The sequence below is a fragment of the Equus caballus genome, chromosome 11 (assembly GCF_041296265.1).
Source record: "Equus caballus isolate H_3958 breed thoroughbred chromosome 11, TB-T2T, whole genome shotgun sequence".
Classification (NCBI taxonomy): domain Eukaryota; kingdom Metazoa; phylum Chordata; class Mammalia; order Perissodactyla; family Equidae; genus Equus; species Equus caballus.
In genome coordinates, this window is record NC_091694.1 from 23,750,897 (window position 1) to 23,769,345 (window position 18,449).

The following is an 18,449-nucleotide window of genomic DNA, read 5'->3' on the forward strand; positions in this document are numbered from 1 at the left end:
CCCTTCCGGATCCAAGGAGGCTTCCTCAGACAGTGCTAACTCTGGGCCCCCCGGTTATGATGTTCAACAGAGGGAAGGATGTGAGGAGTAAGAAAACGAGGAAGAGCAGAATAGGTTAGGCACAGTTTTCATGAAGAAAGGAATAAGGCAGAGTCTAGGATGACAAAATGAAGATGGAAGAAGTGGAGGCGAAACTTTGCTCACTCTCTTCTCCCTGCCCCCATGATGTCTCCCCTCCCCGCCACCGGCTGGGTTGTTGACTCTGCGGTGCAGGAGAAGGAAGGTACCCCTGGGTTGGGAGGTGGAGACCTCGTGGAGGCTCCTGCTCTGTCCTGAACAAGAATGTGGTCCTAGGGAAGTCCCTTCCCCTCTCTGGGCCTTGATTTACTCCTCTGTAATGAGGCTTTATTAAGATCTCCAAGGTTGAATAACATAACAAGATGACGGTGGTGATTTGATGGGACAGTATAGGGGAGTCAGAGCTCTGGGTTTGAGTCTCAACTCAAAGTAGGCAGTTACGTGGTCTTGGGTGAGTCTGTGAGCCTCAGTGTCTGCATCTGTAAAATGGGGTTAAGCATATTTACCATCCATGGTTGTGGGGAAGATTCATTGAGATGACGCACGTGAAAAACACTTTATAAACTGCCACAGTCTGTACAAAGATTAATTGTGGTGATATTAGGCTCTCTTTCCCACCCTCACCATCCCCAATCTCCAATTCCAGTCAGCAGCACAGTGTCAGGGGGTACAGGCAGCCAGAGCAGATTGCCAGGAGATGCAGCTTGGCCCTTTATCATGCCCATCGCAATTGCTGCCAGGAGGCTGAGTGGAGCAGAGGGGCGGAGAGAGGGGCATAGGCTCATCTGTGGTTGCTATGGCACCCCATCCCGGATTTGCCCATCTCTCCTAATGGAGCAAAGGGCAGAGGGAGGGGGAGAGGTAGAGAGAACAACTGTTCCCTTCCTCTATCCTCCCATCTCTCTCTCTCTGGAGCAGATGTGAGGTGGGGAGTCAGGGGAGGGGGCCTAGATACTGGATAAGAGGGGGAGGGAAGAGTGGTGTGCCAGGATTTAGAGGGTTTGTGATAGGGGGCCACACTGAGAGAGAAGGGGGAAGAGCCCTCATGCCTACGTCCAGAAGCCAGCTGATGACGTTATAGAGAAGAAAAAACAAGCAAGACAGCGCCAGCGTGAGGGAGAGAGGAAGAGAGAAAGCGAGGATAGGAGGCGTGGAGGCAGGCAGCCCCAGATTGCAGCCAGCCTCTGCCTGGGCTCTCCTGCCGCCAGATCCCCCAGGCAGCCTGGACCCCAGGGTCCCTGACAGCTGCCCCGAGGATGGGCACCAGGACAGTGGTCGTGCTGCCTCCTCTGTGGGGACTGCTGGGCTGCTGTTTCCTCTGCGGCTGGGCTCTAGGGGGTCCACGGCCCCTCCGCTCTCTGCCCCCGCTGTCCTCCCACATCAAGCCAGGATCTGTACCCATGTGGGTCCCCCCGGAGGGGCCTGAGGCAGCCCTGGCTTTTCTCTACTCTGGAGATGCCCAACAGCTGTCAGGGGCTAATTGCAGTGAGCGCTATGAAGCCCATGGGGCAGAAGCCAGACCAGGGCTCCCCCCAATCCTGTGGAGGGCAGCAGGCACCCTTGCCCAGGCCGCCAATTTCCTCAACATGCTGCTACAAGCCAACGACATCCGTGAGTCCAGTGTGGAGGAGGATGTGGAGTGGTACCAGGCACTGGTCCGCAGCGTGGCTGAGGGGGACCCAAGGGCGTACCGGGCTTTGCTGACCTTTAACCCTCCACCAGAGGCCAGCCACCTGCAGCTGGCCTTGCAGGCAACCCGGATGGGGGAGGAGACCATCCTTCAGGACTTGTCTGGGAACAGGGTGCAGGAGGAGAGCCCAACTGGGGCCCTGGACACCCCTGCCCTGCAGAAGCGGGTGCTGACCAACGACCTACAGAGCCTCGGCAGCCCCAAGTGGCCACGGGGAGATGGATATGTGGGGGACATACAGCACGTGAGGCTGTCTCCTCCCTTCCTGGAATGCCAGGAGGGCCGGCTCCGTCCCGGCTGGCTTATCACACTTTCGGCCACCTTCTACGGACTCAAGCCAGACCTCAGCCCCGAGGTCAGGTAAGTGGGTTTGTGCAGGATTCGATGCATTTGTGGGTACATAGGGGTGGGGGCGGTTCAAGTCCAGCCAGCTGTGCATGAGCAATTTGGCATGCACATGTGTGTCTGGGGGGCACAGATGTGTGTATTTGCAGTTGACTCTGGGAATCTGTAACTATGTTAACATAAACAGGTGTGAATGTACATTCTGTGTATGAATCAATCCACTTACATGTAGGTATACACGTGTGTGTATACAGATGTGTGGGTATAGCCAAGCATATATCTTGGCCCCCAGGTCTGAGTAGTGGGTGTAAGAGGCAGGAGAGGGCCTGATGTGGAAGACAGTGACAATCTATGAACAAGGCATCTCAGAGGAGCCAGATGGGCACTCTAGGAGTTAAACCCACTCGCTGCTCTCCAGCAATCTAGAGCTGTAAAAGGAGGCTTCTCCATGGAAAGGAAAATTCTTGGGGGGGCTTTGAACATTGCCCTTTCTGTCCAGGAGTTGGCAGGGTCCCCAGGGTCACTTCCAATGGCTATATTCTTACATCAAGTAGGTTCCACTGTTCTGCCTGTTCTGACCCAGGAGCCTGTGATACTCCTCAAATAAGTGACCCCCCTCAACCAGAGTAAAGAGATGATTAACAGCCCCGGTGGGAAGTAGGCAGCAAATGGGCATACTGCAAGGCATTCAACAATCAACATTGCTTTCCAGCTATGTGTCCCCGTTCATTGTCCCCAACGGGGTTCCCCTCCCACCGGCAGGAAGCCTGGCTCCTTGCCAGCTCTCTCCCCACTCAGCCCAGAGCAGAGGTTGAAAGCCCTTGGGCCAGGCAGCTCTTGCTTTGGGCTCCTCCATTCCCCATCTCCTTTGCTGTGATCAATTCAGACCTGGTTTAGGCAGAGTGAAGGGGTGGTTAATAGCTGAGCTCTGTGTGTGTGTGTATGTGCGTAGTGGGGAAGTGTGAAAATCTCCTTCAGACACATGATCAGAGCCCCAGCTGCCACATGTCTTGACATGCCCCCTCCCTCTACCCATTGATAGAAACCAGGAAATGATAGGATGTTGAAAAGCTCAAGGACGGGGGGATAACCTAGGGAGAGGGAGACTGTTGCCCACAGAGACAGTGAGAGTTAATAGCACCAGAGAAACGAATGCATGTGTGCCCTCTCTCCCGACACATTGCAGCCACTGTGCTAAAGTTTGCAAAGCTTGCATTGCCCCATAGTCTGCAGCCCAAGGACACGTGTCCACCTTGGCATCCTTTGCTGTGCCCCTAAGTGCCCATTCACTGTCCTAGGGGGCAGGTGCAGATGGATGTAGATCTTCAGAGCGTGGACATCAATCAGTGTGCCGGCGGCCCAGGCTGGTACGGTAACACGCACCTATGTGATCTCAACAGCACCCAGGTAAGGATAAGGAGGATGGGGGGGCGGCACTAGGGTCCTGCCTCCTACCCCCTTTCCCATCACTGCCACCACCCAGCTCCAAGGAGCAGCTGACAAAGGCATATCAGCTTCTCAAGGCATCAGTGGAGTCCCTGGTGATGAGATAGATAAAGATGAGATATCAGGCTTTTTATACGCAGCCTACCCTCTACCCTCCACCTGAGAAAGCCACCCTCTTCTTTTGAAATCTCAGTGTGTCTGTCTTCTCTCCCTTCTGGTGCTGCATGCTCCAGGATCCCTCCCCAGGACCACCTCCTGAGCTCTATTAATCATCCCCTTTCCTTCTCTTGGACCACGTTCTCCTTGTCAACAGAGCTGCAGGCTCCTTCTGTCCCACAAAGGATGCTCTGTCGGTGTTTGTTTGTTGAAATAAGTGGAATTGCTGGTTGGGGCCCGGGAGGAATCTAACCAAAGACGGAGCTTGAAAGGCTCTGGGACTCAGGTAAAGGTGATGGAACCCAGGCCAGATGCTGGCAGAATCAAAGTCACGGATGCGGGAGAATTTGGATAATGGAAAGCAATGGCTGGTAATCCTGAAAGCCCAGTACTGGGAAACTGGGAGGCCAATGAACTAATCTTCTCCACGGTTACATTGACTGCATGCTTGTTCCTGAGCTGGACTGAAGCCAAGGCGAGCCCTGCAGCGTGCTGGGAGGTGGGGCAGGTTTGGGGACCTGCTGCTCTTCAGGACACATGTGTTTGAGCTATAAGTCCAGGGAGAGAGAAGGGCTCCCATTGTTCAGTGTGCTTTTAAACCCAGCCACATCCACATCTCTGGGTACACATTTGTCTGACTGTGCAGACTGTGGCAGGAAGAGTGTGTTCATGGTCCAGGCAAGAGGGGAAGCTGGGTCACAATTTCAGAAGCACTACCCTCTGGCTATGCAGTCTCCCTGGGTTAACCCCTTCCTTTGCCCCACTGCTGTCTGTTCCTGACCACTCCCTCCAGCATATCTGGCTTCATCCATGTGCTCATCTTCCCTGTCTGGCTCTGAGGTCTGCTCTGGCCCCTGCTGGGCAAACATCAATGGGCAGAAGTGGAATAAAGAACTGGCCTTGGCATCCCACCAGCCTGGCATTAGGCTGGCATTAGGGCTAGGGGAAGCAGTCCTGTGTCAAAGCCAGATGGCCCCTGGCAGAGGAAGCTGCTCCCCTGTGGGGGCCTTTTCAACCCACCTGTGTGCCAGTGAGGGAGGCTGATGGGCAACCTTTGAAGCAGGATGTAGGCACACAGATGTGGCTGTGCTTGGAGTCCTCCCTACTTCCATCTCCCCCCAGCACCTCACTCTAGAGATAGCTGGGCACTGGTGAATGAGACCTATAAGGCTCCCATCACTCTGCTGGTCTGAATAAAAGGGTGATCCATCCCTGTACTCTTTGCTTGGGGGTCTCTTTGAGGAGAGGCAGTAGTGGGCGGTAGAGTAGGGTTTCCATAGAGGGGGGAGGCTTCCCTAGACTAGGGAGAGCTTCTGGTGAAGTTCCCTAGTGTGGACCCAGGCACCATGGATAGAAAGGCAGATGGACCCTCCATCTCTTCCCAGGAGGGAAAGCCCCATGTAAATACCCGTTGTGTTTGTCATTCCCACAGTGTGTCCCCCTAGAGAGACAGGGCTTTGTCCTTGGCCGCTACCTCTGCCGCTGCCGACCTGGCTTCTACGGGGAGAGCCGCCCCAGAGGTATGTAACTGTGGTGAGGGCCAGGCAGGTGTTTTACACATTAGGCTGGTTGCAGGGGGCCATCTGGGGAAGAAAGGCAGGCTGGGGTAAGACACTGGGAGGAAATTTGTGGGGCAAGGGCAGAGAGAGAGGTGGAGAGATGGAGAGGCAAGCAGGATCCAGTTTGGGGTTGTCTGTGCCTTCTGAGAATGAGCCCATAACACACCGATCTGATGCAAGTTGACCTCATAATGAGCCCTAGCATGGCATCACCTCTTCCTGTTATCCTGCCTTCCCTGGGGAGTACCCACTTCCTCATTCCTTCCCTTCCCGACCCCAGGGGCTAGGGACCATAGGAGGGCAGGGAGAGGGCTGTGGTGACCATCGGGAGAGAAGGCTGGGATCTTAGGATGCCCCAGCTGGGCCTCTCTCCCTGCACCCATCTTGTTCTTTATAGGGTTAGAGGAGAGTGCCGCCCAGCCTTCCGGGCAGTTTGGGTCCCCACAAGGCAGCTCCAGGAGGCTGCTGCGGTGCCAGCCATGTGCTGAGGGCTGCACTAGCTGCATCGATGCCACACCGTGCCTGGTGGATGAGGCCCTGGCGCTGCGGGCAGCAGTGCTGGCCTGCCAGGCCTGCTGCATGCTGGCCATCTTCCTGAGCATGCTGGTTTCCTACCGCTGCCGCCGGAGCAAGGCAAGGAAGGCCCCACATCTCTCTCCTGCACACATGTCCTACCCATCTTGGGTCCCTAGCATCAACTGAAAACTAGAGACTACCTAAGACTAGAACTTTCCATGGGAGAAACAGGTTCTGGCCTTGATTCTTAATCTAACTCACTATGGGACATTAGGCAAGTGACCTCACCGGTGGCCTTAGATCTGTTTCCTCACCTGTAAAATGAAGGCATTGGACTCGACTCGAAACACTGTGTAGGCACTAGGGGAAGGGATCCAGATCCTCGTGGAGCTCCCAGTTGAATGGAGGAAGCAGACATGTAAATAAAATGACAGCACAGCAAGACAGGGGCAAGGATGGAGGTGAACCAGGCTTGAAAGTCAACCAGATGGTCAGCAGGCAGAGAAGGGGCTATCTGGACAAGGGAGCAGTCTGACCCAAAGCTTGGAAAAACACGTGAGATCTCTTCTAGCTCCAGCAACCTCTGATTTGAGCCCATTTCTGCAGCAAGGCCCAGGCTGGGATTGGGATGGGCAGGTGGCTGGGGTGGCAGGGGCTACGTGAAACCTTGGCCTTAGCCAGGCTCAGTGCCAGTGGAGCTGAGCCTTTGGTGGGAGTGGGGGCATGGGTGTGGATGGAGAGGATGGAGCTAATGTTACAGGGGGAAACCTTAGCCCAGGGCCACAGCGTGACTCCTAAAACAGGGCTGAGACCCTCCTGGACCATCGTCCAGGGTCTGTCCTTCCACTGCCCTGCTTACATGCCTCTCTCTGGGTTCACAGAGGATCCGGGCATCTGGAGTTGTCCTGCTGGAAACCATCCTTTTTGGATCCCTGCTGCTGTACTTCCCTGTGAGTTTGTGGCCAGAAGCTAACCCTACCTCCCAAGTCTCAACCTGGCACCCTCCAAACCCCAGAATCCTTCTTCCTCTCTGCCCTCTTGGGGGGATTCAGAGACCTCAAAATCCCCTACTTATATCCACAAATGCCAGGCTGGCCTAGTGAGCTCTGGAGCCAAACAGTCCAGGCTTAACAGGGCTCTATGATCTGCTGTGAGACTTACAAGTCACCTAACCTTTCTAGGACTTAAGCTGCTCCTTTACAGAATGGAGTGACGATGCCTCTATTGCAAGGCTGTTAGGAGGATCATCAGTGTGTTTGGCAGAGGCCTGGCACGTAATGGAAGTGCAGGGGAGAGCAACCCTTTTTGTCCCTCCCCACCAGGTCTTCATCCTGTACTTCAAGCCCAGTATATTCCGCTGCATCGCTCTCCGCTGGGTCCGGCTGCTGGGTTTTGCCATTGTCTACGGCACCGTTATACTCAAGCTTTATAGGTAGGGTCTGGGCAGACCTTGCTCTCACGCTGCTCACTCCAGGCCACCCCAGCTCATTTTTGGAATGGAGTTCTTCACAGCCAGACCCTTACCAGCTCCACTCCCCTGTGCCCCCAAGGCCTTCTCCCATCACTGTAGCCCTCTCCCCCATGTAACTTTCTGGAGGGTGAGGAGGCAGTGAACCACAGAAGGGATGGGAGGACAGGTATGTGTGGAGGGGAGGGAAGCAATGGACAGAGGCCAGAGCCCTGGCCCCTCTCCTTGGTCCTCCTCCATGCCCCCCACCCACCATCCACACCCTTGTAGAGTGCTCCAGCTCTTTCTGTCTCGAACGGCCCAGCGGGGCCCCCATCTGAGCAGCGGGCGGCTGCTGCGGCGTCTGGGGCTGCTCCTGCTGCTAGTGCTGGGCTTCCTGGCTGTGTGGACGGCGGGGGTCCTGGAAAGAGGCATCCAGCATACATCCCTGGTGACCCGAGGCCACACTCCCACAGGCCGCCACTTCTACCTCTGCCACCACGACCGCTGGGACTACATCATGGTTGTGGGTGAGCTGCTTCTGCTGAGCCCAGTCTGGCCCCTGGCTCTACACCTCCAGGGGTCCTCTTGTCCTGTCCTCTGGCTTTGGACCCAGACCCCTGGCCCAGGGTCCCCACAGCAAGCCCTACAGAGAAAGGGGCAGCATGGCTACTAAGGTGGTGCCTGGCTCTGTCCCTCCCTGCTTCCCCACAGCTGAGATGCTGCTCCTGTGCTGGGGCAGCTTCCTCTGCTACGCCACCCGGGCTGTCCCCTCCGCCTTCCACGAGCCACGCTACATGGGCATCGCCCTGCACAACGAGCTGCTGCTCTCCGCTGCCTTCCATGCTGCCAGGTGAGGACAGGAGCTCCTACTTATGACTCCTCCCACCCCAACATCATGCCTCATCTTTCCCAGGTGAGGTCCCTTAATCCCATGGCCGCCCTTGCAACACTACTATGCCTTAGCAATGTGAGGAAGGCCCACCACCTGTAGCTCTCTCCCTACTCCACAGATACCCTTCCTGCACCCCATGTCTCACCCAACACCCAAGAAAAGGAAGCGTGCCCCACTCCTAATTCCTCTCCCATTCCTAAGCCACTTCTCCAGCACCCCCATCATGCTCCTTCCCACACATACTCAATTTTCCCTGCCTTCTTCCCCCTCATACCTCGGTGATCCCAGCAACAGGCCTGCTGAGTGTCTACAAGGACCTGGCCCTGTGGCGGAGGCAGAATCAACCCACAGGGCAGCCCATAACAGAGTTGTGGAGCATGAGTCTGTGCTATAGGCAGGAAGAGAAGGCGAGCTGGAGTAGTCTGGGAGGGCTTCCTGGAGGTGGGGGTTAACATGAGGTAGGACCTACATCCTAGAGAGGGCAGGAAGAAGAAAGAGTATCTTCGTCATTCCACCCAGCCCCTCCATGGAGATCAGGGCTGGGGCTGGGGAGGTAAGCCAGTGGGGGGCAGGGAGGAGGGCCAATCCCACCTGCTGCCAACCATCCCCCTCCTACCCCACCCTCAGGTTTGTGCTGGTTCCCTCCCTGCACCCAGACTGGACCCTCCTCCTCTTCTTCTTCCACACCCACAGCACAGTCACCGCCACACTGGCTCTGATCTTCATCCCTAAGGTGAGGTCTTCCCCCTTCTGGATGTGAGGCAGACCCCCAGCCCTTTGTAAGGGGCACTGTGCGTCTGCTGCCGCAGCAGCGCCCTCTCCAGGTCAGAGTGAGGATGACACCCTGGGGTGAGTGGGTTCTGAGCAACCTGGGCCCTAAGCCAGGAGCCACTTGGGGGAGGAAGCTACCACCTCTCTGCCTCCAATCCCTGAGCAAAGGAATACGAGCTAGGGTTGAAGGAGTTCTTGTAACACAACTGAAAACCAACTCAGGAGCAGCTAAAGAGGGACAGGGCTAGGAATTGTGGGGGCGGGGGTTAGGACCCCCCTGGTCTCTGAGCTAGAGAAAGTCAGGGAGGATAAGGCAGAGCAAAACTCTTCGGACCCCCAGAATTTCAAATCAGAGGTGGGGTGAGGATTCACAAAGTAAAGGCGTGTTCCACAGGGCAGGGGGAGTAGAAGTGAACAGGGAGCCCAGGTGACTCTTTCTCCAATCATGCCCACCCTGGCCAGTTCTGGAAGTCGGGGGCTCCTCCCCGAGAGGAGATCGTGGACGAGGTTTATGAGGATGAGCTGGGCCTGCAGCGCTCGGCCTCCTACCTTGGCAGCAGCATCGCGTCAGCCTGGAGCGATCGCAGCCTGGACCCCGGAGATATTCGGGTATGTGCCACCCTCCCCGCCTCCTTGTGATGCTAGCTTTTAGGGACTGGCACTGCTGCCCTGCCACCTGGGCTGTGTGCCACTGCAGGTCCCCTGCCCTGCCCCTCATTTTCCCTCTCTCCAAGACTTGCCTCCCTCCCTTCTCCATGACTGTATTTGAAGGAGGCCACATACCAGCCTGGTACCTGAGGCCCAGGCCACTTGGCCAGTTAGAGGCAGAGCCATGAGTGGAGCTCCAATCCCGTGTCCTCCACCCCCACTAGTGGGGCATCATGAGTGCAGACTAAGAAGACCCACACCAGGGCAGTGGGTGACCCTAGGGCCAGCCGTGGGGCTGGGTGGTTCAGGCAGTGAGTGGCTACCAGAGACTTCCACACCAGGATCCCCTTTCCCTGGACCTGGCAATCTTAGAGAAAGGAAGATCTTCCTGAGTCCTACAGTAAGAGAGCATCCTTACTCCTATTTTTCTGCTTAGGAGTATCACTATAGTCAGGGGAACCCTAACGAGAGGCTCAGTGGGTGGGAAATAAGGAGACCTGGTGGTCTAAGCCCATTGTTTTATCAAACCTAAGGTGTAGGAACAACCTCAGAACGTCATTTTGTCTACCCCCTCCACCTCCACTGGGGCCCACCTCTAGACTTGACTTGTTTCTATCTCCCAGTTCCCTCGTCCCAACTGCCCCTGCCTCTCCCGCTGTGTCCTCCTCACCCTCTGAGCTCCGCCCCCCTGGGTATAGGCTGAACTGAGACCCCAATTCAGCAGGGAGGCCCACTGCCACAGCAATGCTCGCCTGCACCCCCCTCCACTTTGCAGAGCAACAACCAGTCTACTCTTCCCTATGCTGGCTCTGGGGATAAACCCAAAGTATGACTTTCAAAGCCCCATTCCATCATTTACACCTGCGTATGGCACTTTTCACACCCACAGGGCCTTCAACGTCATACAATCCTCTTAAGGAAGCTACCTAAGCAGGCAGCCAGTTACTGTTACTTTATAGAAGCAGAGGCTCAGAGTTCAAGGAAATAGCCTTGAGGCACATGATGGGTCAGCAGCCTCAAACCCAGGTTTCCCATCCCCAAAGTTGCTGATTTCCCACCAGACCACAGTGCCCAGCACTGAGTGGATCTGGCTTGGAACTAGGTTGGCACTGGTCTTGCAGGAACAGAGAGGTGAATTTCTGAGAATTTTCAAAGCAGGGAAGGGACAGAGCGTGGCGGGAAAGAGATCCCCTAGAGGAAATGGTCTGAATAAGGGCGCAGGGGACAACAGTGCAGCCAGGGGCTGGAGAGAGCTTAGCCCCCCCATCTGAACGTCAGCTCTTCTCCTCACTCCTCCCTCCCCGCAGGACGAGTTGAAGAAGCTCTATGCCCAGCTAGAGGTCCACAAGACCAAGGAAATGGCTGCTAACAACCCCCACCTGCCCAAGAAGCGGAGCAGCTGGCGCCAGGGCCTGGGCCGCTCCTTCATGAGGTGCCTGGCCGAGTTCCCCGAGGCCCTGACCAGGCAGCACTCCCGGGACTCGGGCTCCCCGGGCCACAGCAGCCTGCCCGGCTCTTCCCGCCGCCGGCTTCTCCGCGCCAGCCTCCAGGAACCTGAGGGGCCACCGGCCCTGAGCAAGTCCTGCAGCACCTATGACCACGACCATCGCAGGGAGCAGGACCCGCCTCTCCTCGACTCACTGCTGAGGAGGAAGTTAGCCAAGAAGGCCTCTCAGGCTGAGAGCCCGGAGCCAGAGGAAGGGCCCCCTGCCCTGGGCTTCAGGTCAGCCAGCGCCCACAACCTGACAGTGGGAGAGAAGCTCCCCAGAGCCCGGCCCGCCTCCCTGCAGAAGTCGCTCAGTGTCGTGGCTGGCTCCAGGGAAAAGGCCTTGCTCGTGGCCAGCCAGGCCTACTTGGAGGAGACCTATCGGCAGGCGAAGGAGCGAGAGGAGAGAAAGAAGGCAGAGGCAGCCTTGGTGAGCCCAGGGCGGAGGCCGTCCAGGAGGCTGGAGCGAGCTCGAGGCCCCCTGTCAGCCCCACCTTCCCCTGCCAAGAGCAGCAGCATGGACAGCTCCCACGCCTCTGGGAAGCTTCAGGAGGAGGCTGTGAGAAGACTGCCTCACCCACCTATTCGGCACCAGGTCTCCACACCCGTCATGGCCCTGTCTGGGGCCTGCCTGGGGGAGCCAAGGATGCTGTCTCCCACCTCCACCTTGGTTCCAGCTCTGATGCCTGCTCCAGCCCCAGTTTCGGCCCCTGCCCTGGCACCAGTCCCAGGACCCCCCCAAAGCCCTAACTTACTCACCTTTATCTGTCCCTGGGAGAATGCAGAACTGCCAGTCAAGAAAGAAAATGTGGCTCAAGCAGGCCCCTCAGGGCCAGAGCAAAGCAGCCACTCCCCGGCCCCAGCTCGGGCCAGGCTCTGGCGGGCCCTCTCTGTTGCAGTAGAGAGAAGGGGGTCTGGGGAGAATGGGAAGGACACAGAGGATGGCCATCTCCAGGGGGAAGCTGATGATGGGGATGAGAACAAGCCCAAGATCCTCCCTAAATCCCACAGCCTCAAGACCCCTGTTCAGCAGGGCTCCATGCGCAGCCTGGGACTGGCTATCAAAGCTCTGACCCGTTCTCGGAGTACCTACCGAGAGAAGGAGAGTGGGGCAGGGAGTCCTGAGAAGGAGGAGAAGCGCAGAGCTTCAGGAGAGGGGGTGGGGGCATGCCCCAGATCTCCCAGGTTAGGCCGGCCCAAGGCAGTGAGTAAGCAGGCGGCCCTCACCCCTTGTGACGATGAGGAGTCCCTCCAGAACCAACAGAATGCTCACACCAGCAGAATGCTCCAAGTCTGTCACCAGGAGGGCAGCAGGGAACAAGACAACAGAGGCAGGAGGACATCCCAGAGCCTAGAAGAGGGGAAAGTTGAGAAAGCAGGTTTGACAGGGCCTACCACACTGAGGCCAGTCAGGCAGGGCACAGCTGGGGACAAAAATGCTGAGCGAGCAAAAGGAGCCCCTGTGGGGTGGCAGGAACTGCCTCAAGCTGGCCTTCAGTCCCTGGGCAGTGCTGACTGCAAGGTGGCAGAGGTATGCCCCTGGGAAGTCACCGAGGCAGCAGCATGTCAGCCTGACAGTAGCAGCAAGGCTGAAATCTGCCCCTGGGAGGTGACTGAAGGAGCCCCTGAGAAGGGGGCATTGAGACAAGATCTAGATGATTCTCAAGAGGAGAGGGGAAAAGCCTCAGAAAAGTCAGAGTCCAAAGATGTGGTCGCCATTGCTCGGAAAAAGCCAGAGAGGCTGGTCAGGGGGCAGGAAGCTGTGTGTCCCTGGGAGAGTGCCGATCCTGGGGGTCTGTCCCCTCGGTCAGCACCTCAGGACTCGGACAGAACCAAGGGCAGGTCTGAGACGTCGGGCAGTGCGGAGGCTAGAGAGGTGGAGAAGAGACGGCGGGAAGCCACTGGCCCAGAAGCTTGTATACCCAACAAGGCCAAGGCAGAGCTGTGTCCCTGGGAGGCAAGTGGAGGAGGAGAGAATGGGAAACCGTCCCAGGAGGGAGTGAAGCAGCTCCCCCAGGAAAAGCAGAAATCTCCCAAGAAAGCAACCTTCTGGAAAGAACAGAACCTGGGTGGAGACATGGAGTCTCTTTGTCCATGGGAGAGGACAGATTTCCGAGGTCCCACAGCAGTCTCCACTCAGGCCCCAGGAACCCCCCAGTGCTCAGGGGGTTTGGGCAGCAGCATCGTGGAGGTGTGTCCATGGGAGGCAGGAGACGCTCCTGCTGTCAGGAGAGCGGAGCTGTGTCCCTGGGAGCTGGGTGACGAGGTAACAGAGAAGGAAATGCTGAGTCAGGGGACAGGTAGAGAATCTCTCCAGGAAAAGGGGAAAACCTCCAGAAAAGGGAGCTCTGGAGAGACAGGGGCACAAACTGGGAGAGCAGAGCAGAAGTTTAGTCAACAGGAGGAACTGGTGTGTCCCTGGGAGAGCACGGCCCCTGGGCACTCCAGCCCATGTCTAGACAATTCCTCATCCAGAGCTGGTGGCCAACTCCTCAGCAATGGAGGAAAGAGGCCCATGCAGGACAGTCCACAGGAAGACTATAGGCCAGAAATAAAGGAAGTAACACCTGCCAAGGCAGAAATCTGTCCCTGGGAGGTGAATGAAAGAACAACAGAGGACTGGACATCAGGACAGGCACGAAAAGGAGGAGACTCTCAAAAGGACAAGGAGAAAATGCCTGGAACATCAGGAATCAAAGATGTCACAGCTTGGGAAAAGCCTGAGGGACAGAACAAGAAGCAGGAAGCAGTCTGTCCTTGGGAGAGTGTGGACCCTGGCAGCTCCTCCCCACAACCAGGTCCTCAAGACACATTTAGACCCAAAGCCAGTTTCCAGATGTCAGGTGGTGTGGGAAGCAAGACTGCTGGGATCCGTCCGTGGGACGCAGAGGGAACTCTGCCTGCCGACAGGGCCGGGCTCCGGCCCTGGGAGGGGAGTGCTGGAGCAGCGCAGGAGAGGGCTTTGGCCGTTGAGGCCATTAGGGAATTGCCAATCAATACAAGAAAGGCTTCTGCAGATTCTGGACCCGGCAAGATAGCTGTTACTGCTCCAAAGAAGCCAGAGAGGCCAGCCCAGGAGCGGAAGGTAGCCTTGGATCCAGGGGGCTCCTCTCAGCATTCAGACACCCTGGACACTGACAGACCAAAAGCTGGATTCCAGGAACTGGACTGTGTGGGGTGCAGGCCAGTTGAGGTATGTCCCTGGGAAGTGGAGGAAGCGCCTACCAGTGAAAAAGCCAAGATTTGTCCCTGGGAGGTCAATGAAGGAGCTACTGGGAAGGGACTGGAGCAAGAGTTGGGGAGTGATTCAGCAAGTCAGAGGGAGGAAACTCTAGAAAAGGGGAGACTCACCTCTCTAGAAGAAAACATATCAAAATGGGAGACAAAACTGAATCAAGAGCAGGAAGCCATTTGCCCTCAGGAGAAGGACTTGAGGGAACCCTCTGCTCAGGCTTCGGAGGTCTCAGACTTGTCCATCAGCATGAGTAGCAAAGTGGCAGAGGGGCATTCTTTGGAAGTGAGTGAGGAGGCAGCAGAGAAAGGGGACCTGACACAAGACCCAAAGACAGGCTCCCTCCCAGAACACATAACCCAAGAAAAAGCTCCATCTTCGAAAGGAGAAGAATTCACTACTGAAGATGGGGAAAAAGCAAGCAATGAGCTAAAACCTATCTGTTCACACGAGAGCATGGCCCCAGCAGGTTCTTCCTTCCACGCAGACAGTCAGTGCCTTGACCAATCTAAAGCTGGCTCTCGGGCGCCGGTCAGCATTGGGGGCAGGCTCACTGAGGGGTGCCCATGGAATGCTCCTGCCCTGGATGCTCATGCACCTGACAGCAGTGCCAAAGCTGAGATCTGTCCCTGGGAGGTGACTGAAAGAATCCCTGAGGAAGAGGTGTCAAGACTGGATGGAAAAGGGGAAGCTCAAGAGAAGGAGGGGAAAGCCCCAGAAGAAACAGAGCCTGAAGTTGCAGCAGTTCAGGAAAGGCCAGAGAGGGCAGATGGGAAGCAGGAGGCTGTGTGTCCCCAGGAGAGTCAGGATTGTGGAGGTCTGTCTCCACAACCAGCCCCACCAGCTCCTGACAGAGGCAAAGGCAGTTGTGAGGCAGCAGGCAGTGTGGCGGCAAGGGTAGCAGAAGTGTGTCCGTGGGAAGGGGAAGAGGCGCCCTCTGCCAAGAAAGCAGAAATCTGCCCTTGGGAGGTGAGTGGAGGAGCAGCAGAGAAATGGGGACTGGAACAAGAGGTGGACAGAGAATCCCAAAGGCAAGGAGAGATGTTCCTTCAAAAGGCAGGATCTGGAGGGACTGAAGAACTCTATTCAAAAGAAGCAGCCAAAGTCAGCAGAGAGCAAGAGACAGTCTGCCCCTGGGAAGGCACAGGTTCTGGGGGGCTCCTCCCCCAGCCAGATGCTCTGGACACTGACCAACTTGCAGTCAGTCTCCATGGAGCAAGCAGTATGGGGAGCAGGATGGCAGAGCTGTGTCAATGGGAGGTCACAGATCCAGAAGGAAATATAATAAAGGGCACCATGGCAGACATCTGTCCTTGGGAGGAAACTAGAGCCCCATCTGAGGAATCTGGCCTCCTGGCTTTAACTGCAACTCAGACAGAAATATTTTTCCCCACAGTCCCTGAGAAACCACCACACCTTTTAGTCCACAGACCTCTGGGTAGCTTCCTTCCAGAGAGCAAAAGCCCCCGCCCCAAGGTGAGCAAGCCAGCCGGTACTATTACTCTGGAAGGTGTCAGGGAACTCCAAGGACCTTCAGGACTTGGGCCAAGGACCAGCTTAGCCCCAGAGCCAAGTCTCCAAGAAGCTGAGGATCAGAAGTCTTCCTTCTTAACTGAAGACCAAGGAGAAGTAGCTTCTAAAGCTCAACATGAAGAATTTGCCCCTCCAACTGTCTATCCTTGGGACTGGGAGTGACAACTCCATCAGGTGAGGTGGCTAGTTTTCAGGAACCATGGTCTCTTCCAAGTCCGAGGTGTTCTCAAAGAGCTGAATCAAAGACACTTGGCCACATCCCCTCTCCAAGAAGGCCAGAAGTCAATTCATTCCAAAGACAAATTATACAAGAAGGGTGCAGCTCAGACCCCAAAAGCAAGTCCCACCCTCTCTTTACTTCCAACTCTTCTTCCTTTTCCAGGGAACAAAGGCCAGATGCTCTGTTCCTAACGAAGCCTCCCATCGAGTTAGAGTCCTCAACACAAGCCATCTGTATCTGACACTCACTTGTAAAGCCAAAGTTAGGGATGACAGGACGTCAGCAGTGCCCAGACCACATTTTCTCATAGGGAGACCCAAGTCTTCTCTGAAGGCTACAAAGGACCATTTTTTTTAGAAGAAACTAAGCCACACAAGGCATTGGTTAACATGGAGACTGAGGATCAGAGAAGGCTATTAAGGTCACCATAGGATGCTTAAGAAGCCACTTAATTCAAGTTCAAAGATATTTGGTGGGGAAAATGGCTCAAAAGAGGTGCTGAAATGCTTTGCAGCCCTTGTCATTTTGACTTTGGATCTCCAATTTCCGCTTTACTGATTCTCATACCTGCCCTGCCTGACCCCTGAAGTAAAGCCCATCAAGCAATCCTACCTCCATATCAACACCTGCCATTCAAAGCAGCATCCGAGACAGAGAGCGTGGGAGGAAAGGCAATCGCTCCACGCAATGGCCAGGGTGGAGTTCTCCCTTCCAGAACCAACCCCCCAAGTCCCAGTTTAAGGAGTATGCGCCTCGCCAGCTTTCTCAGATGGTCTCCCCTTCTTCCTGCCCTGTCTTTTGCCAATCTCGAGAGTTCATCTCACCGGCTCATTCTCCTCATCTTAGCCTTTCTGTGCTGTCATTAAAGGGACCCCACTCTGTTGTCAATGCAGCTGGAGCCAGGGGGAATCTCTGATTCTGATGTGAGAACCACTCCAAATCACTTGCTCAGTAACAAGAGGCCCACATCAGTCTCCTTCCTGAGAATCCTGAGAAAGAAACGAGGTCCAGTTTACAGCCAGCACCGTAACTGCCCCGAAAAAGAGTAGTGCTCCAGGGCAGGTTAGAGGCCTGAGGGCCAGAGAAAGGGCATCGTGTACCTACAAAGCCTTCTTTCTTAGCTCTCTCTCCTTAGCTTGGTTCTGTTCTCTCAAGCGGTTCAGGCTACCCTTGCTTGAGTGGTCCTAGATAAGAGCACTGGAATCAGATGATACTACCAGAGCGAAAGGAGGGAGGAGAAAAATACTGGTCAAAGAAGTCCCAAGATTGGCAGGGGTGAGGTGAAGGTGGAAACAGGCAGATAAAATGTGGCAGAGGCGGGCAGGGGCCCTGAAGATGGCAGTAAGCCCATCCTCTAACTGGACAGATACCGATGCCATTCACGTGGAGGAAAAAGACAAAAATAAGAGACCAAACACCCAATGGGAAAAAAATGAGTCTGCATGTAAATACTCTGGGCAGCTACAGGACTTCAGAGAAAAACTAGCAAAGTGCTCCATTTCCAAAAAGGCGAAGAAATGGAGTAACCTGCTCTTTCAGGGACTGGATATCCTTGTTCCCATATCTAGGCCCTCCCACTTACCTAGGTCCCCTGCCCTGGGCTTTCAGAGCAGTAACTTGAGTATGTTGTTGCTCTGGGCATTGGCTAGTAAACCCCACAGCTTCTGAGCCAATGCAAATTTTGCTAACCACACCTCAGAATAATTCCATTGGGTCTGGTCTAGCCCGGAACAGAAAAGTTGTCCCTATACCCACTGTTGTGAAACAAACCATGGGGAAAAAAATAAAGAATGCTTTTCTTCTGACCACAGCAGTTGGTTCCAGCATATTTATTATGGTGATTTCCTTTTTTCAGTGTTTTAAACAGGAACAGTGGATAGGTGATGGAAGATCAGTGCCTGCTCTAAAGCCCATGGCAGCTACGTGGCAGCCTTCAGGACCTCGGGTGGTCTGGCTGATTTCAGCCAGTGCCCAGCTCTGTGGCTGGCACTGCAGATCTCTGCCTCGTCCTTCTAGCCAATCCTTTACATCTGGGCCATTCGCTCAGCTGGATTTGATCCCAAGGGGAATGAAACTGCACTTATCCTCTGGCCCCCTGGTGGCTGCTACTGCTTAGCTGCTATTAAGGATTATCTAGAGAGCCTGGAGAGGCAAATCTAGGGGTGTGGGGCGAACCAGCTTCTTTGAAGCACTGTTTTTACAGATTCAGGGAAATCAATGTATCGTTCGCCCATTAAGTGTGCTTTTTTTGTTCTCTGCTGCCCTCGCCTCCCTGGATTACCTCCCCCAACTCCTCACAGCTGTGGATCCTGCTCAAAGCACTCCCCTTCTCATTTTGCCTTAATCTGAGGCTCAGGCAAATAGGATGTGACCAAACCTCACTTGGGCAGTACATTTTAAGCTAAAAGGGTTGGGACTAAGTAGCAT

At 55.5% G+C, this 18,449-nt stretch overlaps 1 protein-coding gene across 1 annotated transcript; it reads left to right on the forward strand.

Annotated features, from left to right (window-relative positions):
- The first annotated feature begins 1,213 nt into the window (after positions 1-1,213).
- On the forward strand, positions 1,214-17,832 carry GPR179 (G protein-coupled receptor 179). Its single transcript, XM_001501693.5, has 11 exons — positions 1,214-2,128; positions 3,412-3,520; positions 5,148-5,235; positions 5,672-5,907; positions 6,672-6,740; positions 7,113-7,222; positions 7,529-7,767; positions 7,952-8,090; positions 8,760-8,865; positions 9,366-9,512; positions 10,859-17,832. The coding sequence occupies exons 1-11, from the start codon at positions 1,335-1,337 to the stop codon at positions 15,962-15,964; spliced, it is 7,143 nt and encodes a 2,380-aa protein (XP_001501743.2). The 5' UTR covers positions 1,214-1,334; the 3' UTR covers positions 15,965-17,832.
- The last annotated feature ends 617 nt before the right edge of the window (positions 17,833-18,449 follow it).

What these genes read in the sequence shown, in the direction of transcription:
- GPR179 (XM_001501693.5), top strand. Translation starts at nt 1,335, where the DNA reads ATGGGCACCAGGACAGTGGTCGTGCTGCCTCCTCTGTGGGGACTGCTG. An exon ending in CCCTGCTGCTGTACTTCCCT is followed by an intron (nt 6,741 to 7,112) that starts GTGAGTTTGTGG and finishes CCTCCCCACCAG; the next exon opens with GTCTTCATCCTGTACTTCAA. An exon ending in GCTGCCTTCCATGCTGCCAG is followed by an intron (nt 8,091 to 8,759) that starts GTGAGGACAGGA and finishes CCCCACCCTCAG; the next exon opens with GTTTGTGCTGGTTCCCTCCC.